Source organism: Triticum dicoccoides, chromosome 1A, assembly GCF_002162155.2.
Source record: "Triticum dicoccoides isolate Atlit2015 ecotype Zavitan chromosome 1A, WEW_v2.0, whole genome shotgun sequence".
Taxonomy (NCBI): domain Eukaryota; kingdom Viridiplantae; phylum Streptophyta; class Magnoliopsida; order Poales; family Poaceae; genus Triticum; species Triticum dicoccoides.
The window spans coordinates 118,917,510-118,934,363 of NC_041380.1; the positions used below are offsets into that span (position 1 = coordinate 118,917,510).

Below are 16,854 nucleotides of genomic sequence, written 5' to 3' on the forward strand. Positions count from 1 at the left end.
CGATGTGAACTAGATTATTGACTCTATTAAACTCTTTGGGTATTAGTCACATGGCGATGTGAACTATGAGTGTTAATCACATGGCGATGTGAACTCGATTATTGACTCTAGTGCAAGTGGGAGACTGTAGGAAATATGCCCTAGAGGCAATAATAAAATGGTTATTATTATATTTTTCTTGTTCATGATAATTGTCTATTGTTCATGCTATGATTGTATTAACCGGAAACCGTAATACATGTGTGAATACATAGACCACAACATGTCCCTAGTAAGCCTCTAGTTGACTAGCTCGTTGATCAATAGATGGTTATGGTTTCCTAACCATGGACATTGGATGTCGTTGATAACGGGATCACATCATTAGGAGAATGATTTAATGGACAAGACCCAATCCTAAGCATAGCACAAGATCGCGTAGTTCGTTTGCTAGAGCTTTTCTAATGTTAAGTATCATTTCCTTAGACCATGAGATTGTGCAACTCCCGGATACCGTAGGAGTGATTTGGGTGTATCAAACGTTGGAACGTAACTAGGTGGCTATAAAGGTGCACTACGGGTATCTCCAAAAGTGTCTGTTGGGTTGGCATGAATCGAGACTAGGATTTGTCACTCCGTATGACGGAGAGGTATCTCTGGGCCCACTCGGTAATGCATCATCATAATGAGCTCAATGTGACTAAGAATTTAGCCATGGGATCATGCGTTACAGAACGAGTAAAGAGACTTGCCTGTAACGAGATTGAACGAGGTATAGGGATACCGACAATGAATCTCGGGAAAGTAACATACCGATGGAGAAAGGGAATTGTATACGGGATTGATTGAATCCCGACATCGTGGTTCATCCGATGAGATCATCGTGGAACATGTGGGAGTGAATATGGGTATCCAGATCCCGCTATTGGTTATTGGCCGGAGAGATGTCTCAGTCATGTCTGCATGGTTCCCGAACCTGTAGGGTCTACACACTTAAGGTTTGGTGACACTAGAGTTGTTATGGGAAATATTATGTGGTTACCGAAGGTTGTTCGGAGTCCCGGATGAGATCCCGGACATGATGAGGAACTTCGGAATGGTCCAGAGGTGAAGATTGATATATTGGACAAAGGGTATTGGAGTCCGGAATTGTTCTGGGAGTACCGGGTGAAGACTAGCGTGACCGAAAGGTGTTTCGGAGGCCTCGACAAGCGTTGGGGGCCTTATGGGCCAAGGGGAGGGGGCACACCAGCTCACTAAGGGGCTATGCGCCCCTCCCAACCCCTCTCACGTAACCTGGAGAGTTGGGGGCGCCTCCCCTAGGACAGCCGCCCCTCCCGACTTGGGGGGCAAGTTTCCTAGGGGTGGGGGCGCCCAAACCCATCTAGGGTTTCCCCTGTGGCGCCGCCCCTCCCCTAGGGAACCCTAGGGTACCTCCTTCACCCCCTTCCCCCTATATATAGTGAGGGAGAGAGAGGGTAGCCGCACCCCTTCCCCTGGCGCAACCCCTCCCTCCTCCAACACCTTCTCCTCCTCCGTAGTGCTTCGTGAAGCCCTGCCGGAGAACCGCAAGCTCCACCACCACGCCGTGGTGCTTCCGGAGCTCTCCCTCAACTTCTCCTCTCCCCTTGCTGGATCAAGAAGGAGGAGACGTCCCCGAGCTGTACGTGTGTTGAATGCGGAGGCGCCGTCCGTTCGGCGCTTGGATCTGATCTTCCGCGGTTTGAATCGCCACGAGTACGACTCCACCAACCGCGCTCTTGTAACGCTTCCGCTTAGCAATCTTCAAGGGTATGAAGATGCACTCCCTCTCTCTCGTGTCTAGCATCTCCTAGATTGATCTTGGTGACACGTAGGAATTTTTTTGAATTATTGCTATGTTCCCCAATAGAGAATTGGGCTACTAAGGCCCAATAGGGGAGACACCCCCTCTTTCCTCCTAGGGAGGCCGAATTGGGGTGGGGGAAGGACTCTTCCTTTCCCCCTTGGACAGCTCAAGGGGAGGGGATTCCTTCCCTCCTTGTGGCACCCCCTCCTCCCCTCCAACCTATATATAATAAAGGCTTTGGGCACTTTTAGCCACACAATTTTGGAGCCTCCTCTAGTTCTCTAGTTCTAGTTGGTCCTAGTTGATCAATTAGAGCTTGACCTAGATCCTCTAATCCTCATAATTAGAAGACTGTTGTGGTTCTAATCTCCTCCCTTTAATTCTTCGATGACGATTAGCTCTCGACGGCAAAGCGCTGCCGGACCGTGAGGACTGTACGCTTGCAACTCGCAGAGAGGTCGTGCTTTCGGTCTTCCGTCCGATGGACTGCTCATGGGCAGTTCGCGAGATCGTTCATCTACGGTTCAAGGTACGCCAAGTATGATCTACATCGACCCGTCAACTTCTGCTTCTACTCGGAGTCGGTAACGACCTGATCCAACCCGTTAATGCATCTTCATACTGTTCCTGGGTGATCGTAAGGCCATTTTTTTGTTTTCTACTAGGTTTCCCAACAACATGTTGCATAATGGTTAGAGTGTCATCTGCATACTACAAAATTGGGAAATTGGAATAAGATCTTGAAACATTTGGTGGTTGTATGACACTGTTTGGCATGGCATTATTAATGATGGTTTGGAGGATATCAACATCTAACACAAATAGCAAAGGAGAAACAGGATCTCCTTGCCTAACCTATCTCTTGAAAATAAATTGCTTGACTGCTAAACTATTCAGCAAAACAACATATGTGTCAGTTGACATTATTTTAGAATTCTAGGCAGACCATTTTGAACCAAAACAACAGATATGTGAAACCCTCCATGCTCAATTTTGTCAAATGCTTTCTCAAAATCTAGTTTGAGTATAGCAGTGGAATTTTTACTCAGGTGGCATTGGAAAAGGTATTCATATGCCCAAGCTATACAATCCCGGATTGTCCTAGTTTTAATGAATCCATATTGGTTGGTATGGATCAACTCTAGAATGATATATTGCAGTTTGTTTGCTAGCAATTTTCTTAAGAGCTTAATAGTGCAAGTGTGCAGCTGAGCAATGAAATTGGCATGTAATCATTGACTCTTGTTACCCTAGCCATTTCTGGTATGAGGGTAATTAAGCTACTATTAATGCTTTGCGAACATAGCTCACCTCTATAAAACTGATCGTAGAGATCATAGAAATCTTTCTTGATAATATGCCAACATTTCTTGATGAAGTCAATGTTAAAACCATCAGGACCAAGAGATTTGTTGGAAGGTAATCCCTTGATAACATCACCAATTTATTTATGTGTGAATGGCTGCTCTAGGAATCCAATCTAGGATGTGGCTCTAGAAGATTTAGAAGCTCATCGGGTCTACAAAATGATTCAGATTTACCCAGTCCATCTTTGAAAGCATCATGAAGATTTCCGGCCTTCTTTTCATGCTCAAATACTACTGAGCCATCCTTAGTAGTGAAGGAAGTAATGCAATTGATCTGTTCTAAATACTAGCCAACACATGAAAAAACTAGGAGTTCTCACTGCCCAAAGTTACCCATTTAATTTTTTCCTTTGCTGCTAGTAAATCTTTTGTTGCTTCAAAAGGAGGAGTAGGTGAGCCTTAAGATCCAATCTTAGTGTAGATTCAATGGCATCTAGATCTATTGATTTCCAGTGCTATCCAAAAATGCAATTAAATAATTGGCATATGATATGTCATGTTTCGGGTTGGAAAGTGTCCTAGACCAAGTCTTGAGACTCTTTCTGACAGTCTTCATTTTGGCATTGGTTCTCTTAGCAGCATCAACAAAGTGGATAATCTATGTCCAAACAGCCTCAACTAGAGGGAGAAATTGATCATGTTCCATCCATCTATTCTCAAATATGAACAAGTTACTTTTAGGCATGTTAATCTGAATATGAATGACACATGGGACGTGGCCAAAAACAGTCATGGCTAGAGGGAAAGCTAGTGTGTTTGGGTAAGACGTAGTCCAAGTAGGTGAAGTGAAGAACTGGTCCAATTTCCTAGGCAAAGGGATGGACTGCATGTTACTCCATGTGAACTTTCTCCCTTTCAAGGGGATATCCACCCAAATAAGCTTACTGATATCTGCATTAAACAAAAGCATTTCATTTATATTCCCCCCAGGTTTACTTCTATCCTCAAAACTTCTTATCAATTGAAACCTCCCAACGTTACCTAATCAGCCTCATCAGGAATTTCAATGCCATCCAACCAATGTAGGAATTCAAATTTTTTGTCATCTTGACATGGAACATAAATGGGTTAATGTCCAGTAATTTTCACATCTAGTGGATTGAAGTCCTACTGATAAAGCATACTCATTCTGGAACAGAACCTCACCCTTGAAATGAGATGAGCACCAGATAGTTAAGAGACCTCCTGACCTACCCACTCAAGCTAGAAAAGCAAATTGATCAAATCTTGCAGGACTGAAATTTCTAAGAAAAGTCATGCCAATGTGCTCTTTTTTAGTCTCATAAAAACATACTACAATGCAGCAACTTTCATTAATTTTATTCTGAATGTGAACCCATTTATTTGGGGAATTGATACCCCGGATATTTTAGTTCAATACTTTCCAAGATTGTCTGGTCATTTGTATAAATCTTGTTAGAGTTATGTCGAATATTATTGTACAAGGTAGGTTACAGTTGGACTTAGTTTTGGACTGTGTGTAGACAGGGTAGGAGTTGTGTCCTAATAGGACACTTGTATCCTAGGCTTCTCATATATAACAAGGGTAGACACACGATGTAACCTATGCCGACATAATAGCACAGGCACGCGGGGGAGCCGGCGGCGTGTGCCGGCGCCCGGGCGGCCGGGGTGCGGTATTGTGACGGTGTCATGGGGAGGAGCGCCCGTAGTCATGCCCCGGGGATGTAGCCATGATGGTGAACCTCGTTAACAAATCTCGGTGTCGTGCTCGTGTGATTGCTTGGTCCTCGGATGATCAACGGAGCGCCTCGGTTTTATTCTAACAAGTGGTATCATGAACAAGGTTGCAAGGTCTGAAGGTTGCGGATCGTTCATTTAGAGGAGAGCGATGAAGACCGGCGGCTGTGGAGGTACGGCATACGTGCAGCAGCGATCGGAGATCGACGCGTATAAAGCAATCGGAATCAGAGAAGCAGTTCACGGTAGAGTCGGCGAGATTAGAAGTTGTAAAAGATCGGAAGTGCGTACGGCGGTAGCTGTGTTCGAGGTGGCAGGATCCGAGCGGAACACGTACAGCCAGCGGCAGCAGGAAGGCGGCTCGCAAGGCTCGACACACGCGTGGCCGGCGAGCTAGCGTGCTTTCCACGCCGATCGCTTGTTGGAGGCTGGGGCTAGGCTAGATGCAGCAGCAGGCCCATGGCACTCAGATGGCCCAGGCGCAGCAAGCTAGACACGCAGGAGGTCGATGAGGGAGCAGCTTTGGTCTCTACAGGTCTATAGAAGGAGCTTCGGTGCATGCAGGTGACAGGAGATTTGTTAAAAGGAAAAGAGCAATCAAAAGTCAAGGGCAGGATCTAGGACACGTTATGTATTTGATGTTGTTTGTGCTAGTCAAAAGTACATGGAGTGCATGCATCAGGAAGATACGTGATATGTAAGAGGAGGACTGGTGTTGGCTGTTGGATTGCGATTATATTCTCGTGGTTCTAGACAATTACAAGGAATATCAAGGTGTCATGGGCAGCAGGGATGGTTCCTGTATAGTTTAGATGGTGTTGGCATGATCGGCTTGCTCAGGGGACTACGACAATCGACAGAGTTAGGTTTGCAAGTGTTGTCAGGGCCGTAGAGCATGGACAACGTGGACAAACAAATACAGAGTCGTGCGAGTCCTGATGGTTTTAGCGAGAGAAGCCATTAGGTGAGCAGCGGGTGATCGGAGAGCCACACGGCAGGAGGACAACTGGTGGGGCGTGGTCGGACTGATGGCTTTTGGTCAGTTAGAACGTCCTACGACAGAGACGACAGTAAACTGGCGACGTGCGTATAAGGCTTGTGGAGCCTGAAGCGCATCGTGAGGGATCATGCAGACACAGGGCGTCAAGCAATGCACTGAGACGTGCGGGCGGACAAGATGCGGGGTGGAGCATGATTGCAGTCGGATAACTTCGGCTGGGTCGGACTAGACTGTCTGACGGATCGACGGGGATGTCGGTCAAAGCAGAAGACGGCGGTGATTTCAGCGATGACGACATAGGAGCGTGATGCTGATGGTGACCGACTTCTGGGGCGTGGAAACACGTGGTGCGGGCCCGAGGGCTTGTGCGGCTTCGACAAGACTATGGCGCAGGGTTGATTCAAGGCAGTGCACACATGAGAGAGCTTGAAGTCGACGGGGCGCGAGGGTGGACTGATCATCTACCATGGAGTCATGTTGAAGGTGGAGCTGGAGTCTGATGGACGACTTCACTCCGAGCTGATGGAGGGGCTACGGCATAAGAATTCGTAGAGTCGAAGCCTATTTCGGCAGGATAGCGAGAGACACGTGGATCAGACTAGGTACCAGTGGTCTGATGGAGACGTGATACTCGGCATCGGTCGGTGATGATCGGTGGTTCTCTGCAGTAGGGGTTTGAGTGGTGTGGGTTCGCGGCCCAGGAGACTCGACCAGGACAGTAGAGGCTCGACGCGGTGATAGCGGCGAGGCATGCGGTAAGCACGGGACATAGCGACAGGCCAGGGCACCGGTGGTCAGATATGTTATTAGACAAAGTGTGCAGGGGGTGCTGAAGCAGTGTTGACGAGTACCGGATTCAAGTTGGTGACTGGGTCTATCGGTGCCGGAAGATGGACAGGAGTTGACCATGGAGAATCTGAGAAAGTGGCGGAGGGTCTGAAATTGTCAAAAGCTGAGAGAGTACATGGCCGTATATTCTGTGGTGTTCAGTGCACATGGCAAAGTGCGGATGACAAGGCAGAAGGAGGCAGAGTGCTATAGCTATGGGACATGTCAGAGACTATTCGGGAAAAAAAGGATGAGACAACCGTGAATTTCACTCAAAGTGACACAGAGCGACGGTGAAATTCCTTCAAGTTTCAGACAGACGGTCATGAAAGAGCGGTGATGTTGAGTTCAGGTAACTCTTATATGTGACACCCAATATGTGAGTTGTTCATTTTCACGCAGATTAATGATCGGTGTGTGATGGCGTTGAGCGGATACTCCGGAAGTTGGGAGCACAAAGTAGAGTAACGAGGAACTTAATTTTTGCTCGAGTGTTGATTGTGATGAAGACGAGAAGGGACTACAGTTGCAGGTGGAGTCACATGGAGTCTGGGAGTAGCAGCGGTGCTCATGGTGTATCTCAAGTCCAATGTACATGGAGGTTCGACGCACGGACGAATTCAAGGTGGTGAAGAATATTCGCCAAGGTGGAGTTTGTTAGAATTATGTCGAATATTATTGTACAAGGTAGGTTACAGCTGGACTTAGTTTTGGACTGTGTGTAGACAGGGTATGAGTTGTGTCCTAATAGGACACTTGTATCCTAGGCTTCTCATATATAACGAGGGTAGACACACGATGTAACCTATGCCGACATAATAGCACAGGCACGCGGGGGAGCCGGCGGCGTTGGGCTGCAAATGGCTAGCCCAGTTCTTTTGTGATTTGTCAAGTAATTCGCTTTATCAGGCCTGTTGGGTTGCAAATCTTGCAAGACGAGGAGAGCTTCATTGGGCTGGCCGAGAAAATGGCCTATCAGTAATGAGAAATGGGTTGTACATTTTTAAAACACATCAAACCGGCAATTATTTTCAAATATCTTTTTTTCATTTTGAGATTTTAAATTGCATTGATTTTTATGCGTGGACAATTTATTGGATTTATATTGATATACATTTATTTTTAAAATCAGTTTGAATGTGACTCGAAATTTCAGGATTAAAAACAGTTCAGACCGCACCGACATATGCAAAATTTCGTATAATTTTTTAACATGGCCACAATATGGGCTGTAATGCTGACATAAAAAATATGGGCTCCAAAAAAACCCGTAAGAATTAGAAAATGGGTTGTAAATTATTTGAAATAATGGCAGATGGGTTGTATGCTGTTTTCCACAGATTTGAGGCTTTCCACAGATGGCATGTACACTGTTGGATGTCCATCCAACGGCCGTCGTGCTTCTTCAATCTCTGCTCTTCCTGCTCCAGCCGCTCAAACAAGCACCAGCGGGACTGCCTGCTCCCTCCTCCCCGCGGCCGGCTGTGCTGCCGTGTAGGCCTCACCGCCCCATCGTACTCCCATCGCTGGCCTAGCCATCCCTCTACTCACCCACACCTTCTGTTATTCTCCAGCGACGGCAGACGAACCAGTAAACCCTCGTACAGTCGTACTCCCCTACGCGTGGGAAACAAAAACAACGGCCGAGTCTTCCCTGCATCCGTGTCATTCCCTTCCTAGGCCTCGCCATCGTCCACCGCCCTGGTGCTCTCGGCGTGGCGTGGTCAGCGTGGTCAACGACCGACATGCATCTGAAGTGGACTGTACGTGGAGAGGCTGACAGCTGGGTCCATGGACGCACGCAAGGAAATACCTCCTTATTACGCGCAAAATAATGATTTCCTCCACCTGACATCTGGGACCCACCGAAATGGCCTCTGTATTTCGCGAAAAAAATGTTACCGCCACTGACGGCTCGGACCCACCAGCTATATCTTCGCACGCAAGGAAGTGCCTCCTTATTATGCAAAAAATGAATACTCTCCCTGCTAGTTGGGACCCAGTATAGTGGGCCTACTTAGTTGACGGGGACGAAGGGCTTTATCAACTTAGTCACTATGCACGATTCTAGCTCGACTGACCATACGATGTCCATCCAACGGCTGTAGTGCTTCTTCAACCTCTGGTCTTCTTGCTCCAACCGCCCAAAGCAGCGCCGGTCGTGCCGCCTGCTCCTGCCTCCCGTGGTCGGCTGTGCTGCTGCGGAGGCCTCACCGCACCCATACTACTCCCAACACTGGCTAGGCCATCCCTCCACTCCACTCACCCACACCCCCTGTTATTCTGCGGCGACGGCAGCGTAGTCGAACTAGTGAACCCTCGTACACCTCTCCACGTGGACATCCACTGCCGCGTCTTCCCTGGCTCCGCGTCGTCCCCTTCCTAGGCCTTGCCGTCGGCCACCGCCGTGGTGCTGTCGGCGCGGCGTGGTCAATGTGGTCAATGACCGAATTCCATCGGAAGAATGATGTACGTGGAGAGGCTGACAGCTGGGTCCACGGCAGCGCGGTATTGTGACGATGTAATGGGGAGGAGCGCCCGTAGTCATGCCCCGAGGATGTAGCCATGATGGTGAACCTCGTTAACAAATTTCGGTGTCGTGCTCGTGTGATTGCTTGGTCCTCGGATAATCAACGGAGCGCCTCGGTTTTATTCTAATAAATCTGGATAAATGAGGAATGCATAGAACATCGGGTCCCAACAGTGAACTTGAAATATGCTTGCCTGAGAGGGACTAGGCAAGACCAAAACACAACAGAAACTGAATAAGGTTATTACATTCAGGATAAATACTGGAGTAGTCTCGATAAAGATCATAGTTGTCTGAATTACAAATAAGTATTGAAAAGCAAAAGAGCAGGGCATCTGAATGTTATAGCCATTGCAAACTGCAACCTAAAAGGCCATCTTCCCAGTCCTATACTTCTTCTTTGCATTTTTTTGTGTTTTTATTGCTCTTTACATCATCATCAGATTTTTGGTGGAGATCTTTTGCCTCTTCATACCTGTTGGCTTGCTCTCAGCCATTCCAAATTTTTCATGCAGACATTTCACCACCTTTTTATTTAATGCAGCGGCACGAGGAGCACGTGCAAGACAATTTCTATCAATACGTGTCTTTCCCTTGCATCCCTTTGCAAGAAGCTTGAGCCTACCACTCCTCCTGACTTCTGTAACCAGAATTGGGGTCTTGTTCTATTTTCTCTTCAGGTGCACAACAGAGGTACTAAAATGCTCAACGTGTGTAATAGGAGTTGATCTAAGGGTTTGTGCAGTAGAGTAACCTTGAGTGATAGCCTATCCCGCTAAAAAAAGATAGCAAGTGGGGGGATCCCTTGATGGGCAGGCATTTGGGATTACCAATTGTCTGACTTCTCCAGCAACACTGCCCTCTTGAATTAGCTGCCATAATTTGGACTGTAATATGCCTTTTGCCCAATCAAAATCCCCTGGCGATAGCAGTTTGGCAGTGAAGAAATCAGCCCAATAAACTGGAATAGGAATGTCATTTTTATTAAAGAAATAAAAATTGATTGACCCAAAATCTAAATTCAGTCACCTGACTCCTAGCCAGCCTTGAAACAAAACAAAGATAAGAGGTGGGCCAGGTCTGGAACTCCACCGAAGCCTACACCCACTAATCTTTCGAGTCCAAGAGGGCGCTTAGGCCAACAATCCTAGGGGGGTCTATTCGCTAATCTAAGAGGCATCAGCAGCCTCAACCACGGTTCAAGCACTGGCTCACGACAGGGTTTGATCATACCTGGACCTACTTCATTTTCGACTCCTGTAGATGAGTCAATTGCAAAAAATCATCACATTTACGGCTAGGTTTGCAGGAAACCACCAACTCGTTAATCCGTTGCAGAAAACACCGAAAAATCTGTTAAGTCCTTGCAAAAAGCACTGATCGGATGATTTGGCCCGTTTAATCACTTTCTTACAAGTGGGGCCAGATTGTAAGGAGTTGACATAGCAAAAAAAATAACACACACCCCCCTGATCTAAAAATCAAAAGCAATCAGACCCCCACCCTGCCCCCACACGCACGCGCCGGCCAGCGCCTCGGCGCGCTCGAGCCCGCTCCTCGCTGATCCAATCGGGACCGGAGGCCAGCGCCGCCGCGGCCTGGGCGAGCAGTGCGAGCAGCGGCGGAAGCGCGGCGACACGGCCACGAGCAGCAGCGGCGGCGCGACCGCGAGGCGGCGGTGCGGCCGCGAGCGCGGTGGCGCGGGAGCAATCAGAGGCGAGCCGCCGTGTCTGGACACAAAGCGCAGCCGCGCTCAGGTCGAGCACGAGCGGTGGAAGCGGCGCCCAGCACAGGCTCCTACAGCGGCACGGCGGCGCGGAGGCAAGCCGCGCTGGCCGCGCTCAGCTCGAGCGCGAGCAGCGGAAGCGGCGCGAAGACGCGGGAGCAAGCAAAGGCGAGCCGCCATGGCAGGATGCAAAACGCATCCGCACTCAGCTCGGGCGCGAGCAGCGCAAGCGGCGCGGCGGCGCGCAGCACAGGCTCCTGCAACAGCGCGGCGGCGGAGGCGCGGGGCTGCCGGAGGGCGTCGCCATCACGACCCGCGTACTATGGAGGCGGTTCGCAGTGCAGCCGTGGACGCCGACCGCCTCCTCGTCCTCCCCCGAGGCGTGGCCCTCTCCGTCGCCGACGAGGCTGGCCGCCTCGTCGACGAGGGCAGCAGCGCGGAGTGGACAGGGCGTCGGTGTTCCACCGGGGGCTGATTGCTTTTGTTTTTTTAATCTAGGGATGTATGCGTTATTTTTTTGTTAAATCAATTCCTTACAATCTGGACCCACTTGTAAGAAAGTGATTAAACGGATCAAATAATTCGATCAGTGCTTTTTGCAATGACTTAACAGATTTTTCGGTGTTTTTTGCAACAGATTAACGAGTTGGTAGTTTCCTGTAAACCTAACCGTAAATATGGTGGTTTCTTGCAATTCCTTCGACAAATCCGATGATGACTCTAGGTGAGGGACTTAGGCCTACCAACGGCATTCTAGACCTGCCTTTCTACTCACTTGATAACAGATCATCTAGCTCTTTTTTTATAGTATAGTCGAAGTCTTTCTGGGCACGGAAGCTAAGCGGGCTAAGAAAAAAGGGTAAAAAAAATCAAAACTGGGAAGAGGGTGAGGAGGAGAGAGGTTTGAAAAAAAAGAGCGAAACAAAAATCGTACGCTCTTTTTATTTTTTTATAAGAATAGAGTGGGCTAAGAAAACACTAACATGATTGCACGATAAACATGTATTAAAGTGATGTCAAAAACTATTGATTTATTAATTGTACCATTTCTTCTAACCGACGTTCCTGGTTAAACAATGGAGTTACATATGTCAGTTTCTTTGTCTAAGGTTAGCGATAAAAATAAAAAAGGTGGATTTTTCTCCAGGAACCAAAGGTGGATTGCTAATTTGATTGTGTATAAAAAAATTGATTTTATTTCGTAAGCTCACATTGGCTTACAATAGAAAACATGATTTTATTTGGTGTAATAATAAGATGTGGATCAGTTAAGACGGTTTTCATGAAAAACAGTGGGAAATAACTCCAAAGATAGGAGGTGTAAAGATTGAAACAGGGAGGATGAGAGAACATACATAGAGAGGTTGGACAAAAAAAGAGCGAAACGAAAATCTTACGTTCTTTTTAAGTACAAAATGAGTAGAGATAGAGTGGGCTAACAAAACACTAGCATGATTGCATGATAAACACGTATAGAAGTGAAGCCAAAAACTGCTGATTTACTAAATAATCGAGTTTGGAATGCCTGTTTCTTTGGCTAAGGTTAGCGATAAAAATAGTGGACTGTTTCTCCAGGAACCAAAGTGGAGAGTAAATATCTTTGATGGGGTTTCATCATCTTCTCATTTTGGAGTTTATCTTATACCAGGATCATTACGTAAGCGGGCCGCCATGTATGCATGCATGTCCCTGTTTGCATATGCACGCAATAACCTTTAATTATGTCCACCAGCAATGCCGTGTCAAATGCTTGTTGGACAACGGCAAAGGTCAGCTCGTCTCTTATGCCACTCTCTCTTTCTCTCCCGGGGCAGAGATCAGCACGAGGTAGACAGATCGGTCGGCAATAGATCTCTTTGAAACATATAAACTTTTAATTTTCTACTAAAGTATATCCATGACAAATTAATGTTTTTTCGTGTGAGCCCTTATATATATGCTTCACATGTACTACTACATTACTATCAATGGTTGAATGACATGCATTCATCAGTAATTAAGTTATCTAGGGGGCGGCACTAGGGGTATTCTTGGGTCTTAATGTGAATACCTATTGATTTTGGCAAAACAGTGATATTTTTTGAAAACAACAATGATTTTGGCAAAATGAATACAGATGAATACCCGGTTGCAAATTCCTGGAGCCGCCATGACCTAGAATGATTGATGTGTATGTCGGCTCAGTTTCTCGAAGACGTTCATAGAGGTAGAATGTGTGTGTTTCACAGGAATAAGTGTTTGTGCGTATGTATAAATGTCTGCATTTATACTATTCTCTCCGTCCTATAGTGTCAAAAACATTTTTATATTATGAAACGAGAGAAAGTATGTTTTAAAAAATGGTTGATGATAGCGTTGTGTCAAGTGCACCGGATATTCGTAGGCTAATAGGTGTTAAAAAAAGTGCAACTCTTGAAAATAACAGTAGGATCGAATAACTAGTGTAGACCTGCAGCTGGTGACATACATAATATCTAGTCGAAACTAAACTCAGTTCACTCAGATATAAACCACGGTCGACACGAATGGCGATCGTGACCGTTCTTTTCCAGGGTCGAAGCCGGAACACTGGGCCCCGGCGGAGCATGGCCGGCATCTAGCTGATCTACCCACCCCGGCGATATATAATTGCCATAGCTGGCTAGATGCCAGTGCCACTGCCCTGCAGCCTCTCCTTCTCAACTGGCTCGCACCTTCTTCCCTTCCTTCCTTCCTTCCCTTTACACACCCCTTCTCTCTCTCTCTCTCTCTCTCTCTCTCTAGCTACCCCTCTCTCTAATTGGGTAGTACACTAGTACGTACTCCAGTAGCCAAGAAGCAGCTAGCTAGGGAGAGATCAGCGTCGTTCCTGCCGGCCATGGCGAACACCACGCGCAAGGAGGAGGGGCCGGACAAACGCGTCAATCAGCAGCAGGGGAGCACCAAGCTCTACTCCAGGATGCTGTCCAAGGACGTAGCCATCGCCGTCCCGTCCTTCCGGGTGTACTACGGCGTCGCCTCGGCCGGCTCCGTGCCCTTCCTGTGGGAGTCGCAGCCGGGCACGCCCAAGAGCTCGCCCTCCGCCGCCGCGCTCCCGCCTCTCACGCCGCCGCCCTCCTACTACGCGGCCAGCGGCAAGGGCGGCTCCAAGAGGGGCGGCGCCGGCGCGTCCGGGAGGCGCTGGCCCGGCGGCGTCATCGCCCTCTTCCGGAGGCCCCGGCGCAGGACGTCGCCGTGCTCCTCCTCCTCCATCTCCTGGTCGTCCTCGTCGTCCACCGCATCGTCCATGTCGCCGGTGTTCACGGTGCAGTCTTCGCCCTTCGCTGCACGAGGCTCCGCAGGCGCCCACCGACGAGCGTTCTCGGCCGGCGACGTCTTCGAGGATGCGGCGGCGCCGTCGAGCTGCTTCGGGACGGACCGAGAGTGCGACAGGAGGGTGGTGAAGGGCTGCGGCGTCGCCGTGGCCGTCCGGAACGCGCTGGCCACCGTCGTGGGCCACAAGCCCGGCGGCCGAGCCACCAGCGCGATGGCCTAGAGAGGACAGGAGCCCTGTCCTGGCTACAGAAAGTAGCAGTGTGGCATGTTTAATTTTCTAAATACCCGGGGTGTGGTTTGCATTTTGTGCTAGTATAAATGTACTTGACCTGCGTTACGTACGTGTCATTTCCATGTCATGCATGGCAAGGAAGAAAAGTGTAAACATAACGAGTAATATTATGTGGTGGTGTATTTGTATATGCAACCGTATATACGCGCATGTATACGGTTACTTGGTCGTGTCAGGCTTGTGTACTGCAAATATGTGTTCTTGTTGTCCAGCCTAATGAAGAGTGAGGTAATGCAAATGAATATTTTCAGTCTATTTACTATACAATAAAGTATTGTCATTCCTTGCGAGTTGTTTTTATAGTTTATATAGTTTACATAATACTTTCATATGTCTTTTTAGAGAATTTTTTATCTATTTATCATCAATCATGACAGTACAACAAACACCAAAAAATACATTGAGATATGCAGACCACCTAGCGACACTAGTACAAACAGAGTGAATCGAATATACACCGCTGATATCACCCTTCCCTTGCCTGAGCCGTACAAGATACATCATGGCTTCCTTTTTTACCAGTAGAATGGTTTGTACAAAAACTAAAAAATAGAGAATGGTTTATAGTTTATACAACAGCTTTGGATTAATTATTATTTTTGTGGGGCATTTTAGATTAATTCTGATTGAGAAATGATGACTTCTAGAGAAAACTGGAATAAAATTTCGAAGTACGACGAATACTTACCTATGCACACAGCACGCTATAGATCGTTCTGTGGATTAGGACAGACGCATCGTCAGTAAGAAAAACTTCATAGCACGAATGATTTTTTGAGAAATTTAGAGCAACTCCAAAGAAGCGACACATTTCATCCGTTTGCATCTGTTTGGGTAGGCATGAACAAAAATGATGGCCCAACGCGTCGATCTAAATCCAAATCACGTTCGGTTCGCGTCCGTGCTGACGCATTTGCGGTCCAAATTTGTGCCTCAAATAGGTCCACGCGAACGCGGAACGGACGCCATGCGCGTCTTCTCGGCGGCCGTCCAACTACCCGCTGTCCACGCGATCAGCTTAATTTATGACCATGGGCCCACGCGTCAGCGACGGCGGTCGTCCTTTTTAAGCCGACCGTGCGGCGGGACCGTCCTCATCCAAACTCGCCGTCCACATCTAGCCAACTCTGCTCCTCCGTCGCCGGACAAACCCTAGCCACCACCACCACAGTGAGATGGGGCTCTTCTCCGGCGCCGGCAGCACCAAGGCCTCCGCCATCCCTTTTCCATCGGAGCTCCTTCCGCCTCCTCCAGCACCGGCTCGCCGGCAGAGGCAGCGCGTGAACGTGCCAGTGCACCAGGCGGAGTGGCACTGGCAGCACAGCGTGCCTCTGTCGTACCCCGACCTCACCCTGCCGCACGAGTGGCATCTGAATCCAGAGAGGATCCCAGTGCCGGTGGTGCCGCGGTCGGCTAGGGCGCACGCGGAGGAGCTGCGGCGCCGGCGGGCGCTGCTGACGCTGGAGCAGCGCCGCGGTGACACCTACGCCATCGACTCGCCGAACTGGAAGCGGTGGTTCGCCTCGAGCACGAGGAGGCGAGGCGCCATGGCGTGCGCGAGGTCGACTGCAGCCTGCCGCAGCCCCCGCTCGTCGTCAGCGAGGAGGACCAGGCGGTGGAGGGCGCCTACCAGGCGGCCCTTGCAACGGTCTACCGCGAGAGCGAGGAGGACGAGCGGTGCAGGGTGGACGCGGCGAAGGAAGAGGTGGCCCGGTACGAGGCGGCCATGGCGCGGGCCATTGCCCTCTCCGCGGCCAGCGACTGCGTGGCGCCGCGGGTGGCCCCGCCATCCCCTCCCGACGGCGCGTCAAGGCGGACCCGGAGCCGCAGCCGGAGCCCGAGCCGGAGCCGTTCCCGATCGAGCGCTACTCTTGGACGGGAGTACTGCGCGAGTGGGTGTCCGCGCCACCGGTTTGGATGAGGGCGACGCCGGCGCAAGAGGCGGCCTACCTCGAGATGTGGCGCCAGCGACGGCTGGCCGAGGAGCACTGTCGCGGCGAGTACGAGGAGATGCTCGAGCGCGACCCCGAGGAGGAGTAGCGCGAGGCTGAGGAGGAGGCGCGCCAGGCCGCAGCTGCACAAGTGGCCGCACAACCCCCCGCGCCGGCACTGCCCGCGCCGAAACAGCTGCCCGCAGCCTACATCGCCGCCGCCTGGAACACGGCGTTCCCCTGGGCCGGCCCTGCGCCGACGCTCATTGACCTCACCAACCCCAAGGAAGGAGGACGATGACGACGTCTAGGACTACGCGCCGCCTCGTAGTTTAGGTTGGTTGTTTTTATTTTTCTTAAATACTAATGTGGACGCGT

General features: G+C 49.4%; 1 protein-coding gene across 1 annotated transcript; it reads left to right on the forward strand.

Annotated features, from left to right (window-relative positions):
* Positions 1-13,599: 13,599 nt before the first annotated feature.
* Positions 13,600-14,800, forward strand: LOC119365960. The gene has a single exon (XM_037631615.1). It carries the CDS (start codon positions 13,817-13,819, stop codon positions 14,471-14,473), a length of 657 nt encoding a protein of 218 aa, XP_037487512.1. The 5' UTR covers positions 13,600-13,816; the 3' UTR covers positions 14,474-14,800.
* Positions 14,801-16,854: the final 2,054 nt, after the last annotated feature.

Coding starts and splice junctions, on each gene's coding strand:
- LOC119365960 (XM_037631615.1), top strand. CDS start 13,817: ATGGCGAACACCACGCGCAAGGAGGAGGGGCCGGACAAACGCGTCAAT.